Consider the following 3,227-nt stretch of genomic DNA (forward strand, 5'->3'; position numbering starts at 1 on the left):
GACCAGAATCTTCTACTTGGCAAAACAAAGCAAGAGTTGATACAGTTCTCTAACTACACAATAAATTGCACATTTTATTTTCATTTATTTTCTTTTTTCTGAGACAAGACAGGGTTTGTGTAGTTTTGGCTATCCTGGAACTCACAGAAATGTAGTTCTCTATATAGACCAGGATGGCCTTGTACTCAGGTATCCACCTGCCTCAGCCTCCCAAGTGCTGGGACCCAGCTGAACTGCACATTTTTATTGTAAGGGTATTTACTCTGTAGCCCAGGCTGGCCAAGCATTGTTGCCAGTTCTCCTGCCTCAGTCTCCCTAGTGCTGAGATTACAGGCATGAGACCCCATACTTGCCTGGGAACTGGATCTAGGGCACTGCATGTGCTAACCAAAAATACTACCACTGACCTCTGTTCGCAGCCAATGGTCAGTTTGAGGATACTTTTAAAATAATCAGATGGTACAGGAGGTTCTTGATACGGGTCAATATCTAATTAAAGAACCACCTAGCCAATCAGACTCAAACGTTCTCCTTTTTACTGAGGGGAAAGGCTCAGGTGATACAGAATGTAGGCTGCTGTGTAGAGTACCCACCACTTGCTCCTCTTGCCCGTTTCTGGGGAGTTTATAACAGTGACTGTGGTGTGGAGCCTTCTGTCACACAGAATGAACTGTGCTTTGTACTAGCTCTGGGTCTCAGAGGAAACGATCTTCACACTGCAGACATTGCACGCAGACACTGGCAACCCACATCACAGCAGCTGCCAGGTTGGGGACAGAGAGAGACAGATGCTCAGTAGAAAGCAAAGCAGCTGCCCGGACAGAGGATCCAGGGTCAGTCCCTAGCTGGCACTCACATGCCAGCTCACATCTGCCTATGGCTCCTTGTCCACAGGAACCAGTGCTCTCTTCTGGCCTCCTTGGACAAAAGGCGTACAACTTGTACACATACATATGTGCAGGCAAATATTCATGCATACAAAATAAAAGTAAATACATTTTAAAAAATCAAATTCAATAGAAAAACTGGGCAAACTAAGTGCTGCAAATCTGAGCTCAGCACTGGTCGGAACTGTTGCCGAGACTGCTTCCTGTGATCAAGTCCCTGCTAAGTACGTGAGACTGAGTCTGCTCCCGTGCCTTAAAACTAAAGATCTTGCTTGGGGGGGAGGAGGGGGAGGAGGCACAGGCATAGCACACACGGGTTTAATCACATCACCTGGGAGGCAGATGCAGGAGGATCCCTGTGAGTTTGAGGCCAGCCTGGTTTACACAGTGAGTCCTGGGACAACTTGTCTGGGATTTGAAAGAGAAAACCTGTCTTAAAAAACCAAAACCAGGGCTGGAGAGATGGCTCAGTGGCTAAGAGCACTGACTGCTCTTCCAGAGGTCCTGAGTTTAGTTCCCAGCAACCACATGGTGGCTCACAACCATCTGGAATGGACATTCGATACCCTCTTCTGGTGTGTCTGAAGAAAGCGACAGTGTACTCATATTCTAAAATAAATAAATCTTAAAAAACAAAACAAAAAAAAAACAAGAAACCAACCCTAAAGATCACTCAGTATGAGGATGACTAGTCTGGAATAATGCTTCATCTGAAGTGGGGAAAAAAAGGCCTTATAATTTATATTTATTTAAAATGACTTCTATTTTATGGACAGTAGCTGACAGGGCAAGTTAGAACATTGAGATCCCATAAGAACATTCACGATATAATACCCAGTTGTTACTGAGATGAGCAACACACGTATATATAAAACACACTAAACAGTGTAGATGCAGCACGCCCTAAAAACCACTTAGTCAAAACTGCCCTGCAAATACAAGCCATCCATAGCAACAATCCAGGAGAAGATCAGTCCTCTGACTCTGACCAGGATTCTGACGATGAAGATTCTGAGGAAGACCCTGGAGACACTGCTTCCTGTACCTCAGACCAGAGGTAGGCAATCAGCATCAGACAGCACAGTAAGAGGACAAGGAATATAGGGACCACGAGCACCACCACTTTCAGGTTGATCTCGTCGTCGTCCATCCTGGCATCTTGACTCTCGCCAAATGTAAAAAGACTCAAGTTTCGATCAGTTGTCTTACCAACAGGACCACTGTCCACACTGCCCCCATTTCCTGGACTGCTGCAGTCAGGAGGGGCGAAGCCATCGTCACAGTGACAGTGCTTGAAATTGTTGCACACTCCATTCCCATGACACATTTCCCGTGGCTCACAGTCATACTGGAGCACCGCATGACCAGTGCAGATGTACTCCACGCAGACTTTGTTAGGAGCACAGTAGGTGCCGCTCTGCACATCTCCGTAATCGGGGATATCAGTAACGTTATAGGCATCCATGCTCCAACACCAGTCATCTCCATAAGGAACCTGGAGGAGCGAGTGCAGGGGTTTGACCTGCGGCAAGTATCTAACATCTGTACATACCAGTTTCCCACAAAATACATCCTCATCAGAACATGTTTCATATCTTAAGGTAGCCGAGGTGGGGTGGCCACAATTTCCAAACCGGTTCGCTTTAGTATTAACTGAAATGTAACATTCCTCAGGGGCAGATCTTGCAGGATACCCATAGATCCTTGCGCATTGCTTATCAGGGTTCTTGCACCAACCCCCAGAGCAGTAGTAAATCCTATCACATTGTGTGCCATCCTGCATGTAGCTGTTTGCAGGGCATTCTGGAGTGTTGCCATTACAGTACTCGGGAAGGTCGCACACATCCTCGGCAGGACGACATAAGCTCCCTTTCTTCTTGAATGCACACTGGTAGCAACAGAGTCCATCACTGCACTGTGCACCCTCCTTCAGTGTACATGCTGGCCCACAGCATGGGTGACTGTCACAGGCACTACCGCAGTCACACTCCTCCGGATCCTCCACCACGCCATTTCCACAGCGGGCATCTCTGCGCTTGCGGCTCTGGTGCCAAGGCTGGTCAAGCAGGCAGGCCCCTCTGTGCTCGTGGAGGAAATGGAGGAAGTGGTCAGAGCTGCAGTTGCTGAAGCCACTGTCCTTACTGATCTTCTCATGCATGAGGCACAAGTGCTTAGGACCACAGCTGCAGCTCGGGTGGTCGTGCTGGATACCCAGGTTGTGCCCGAGCTCGTGGGCCATGAGCGCCGCAAACAGGAAGACATCTTCATGAGGGAAGGCCTCCACAGCCGCCGCAAACTCATCTGAACAGGCACCATCCAGAAACGCCTGGCCCTCGTTCT

The 3,227-nt window shown here is 48.2% G+C and overlaps 1 protein-coding gene across 1 annotated transcript; it reads right to left on the minus strand.

Annotated features, from left to right (window-relative positions):
• Nucleotides 1–1,615: 1,615 nt before the first annotated feature.
• On the minus strand, nt 1,616–3,221 carry LOC114615932 (disintegrin and metalloproteinase domain-containing protein 1-like). Its single transcript, XM_028761518.1, has one exon. It carries the CDS (start codon nt 3,124–3,126, stop codon nt 1,858–1,860), a length of 1,269 nt encoding a protein of 422 aa, XP_028617351.1. The 5' UTR covers nt 3,127–3,221; the 3' UTR covers nt 1,616–1,857.
• Nucleotides 3,222–3,227: the final 6 nt, after the last annotated feature.

The sequence above is a fragment of the Grammomys surdaster genome, unplaced genomic scaffold (assembly GCF_004785775.1).
Source record: "Grammomys surdaster isolate TR1022 unplaced genomic scaffold, NIH_TR_1.0 199815, whole genome shotgun sequence".
Taxonomy (NCBI): Eukaryota; Metazoa; Chordata; class Mammalia; order Rodentia; family Muridae; genus Grammomys; species Grammomys surdaster.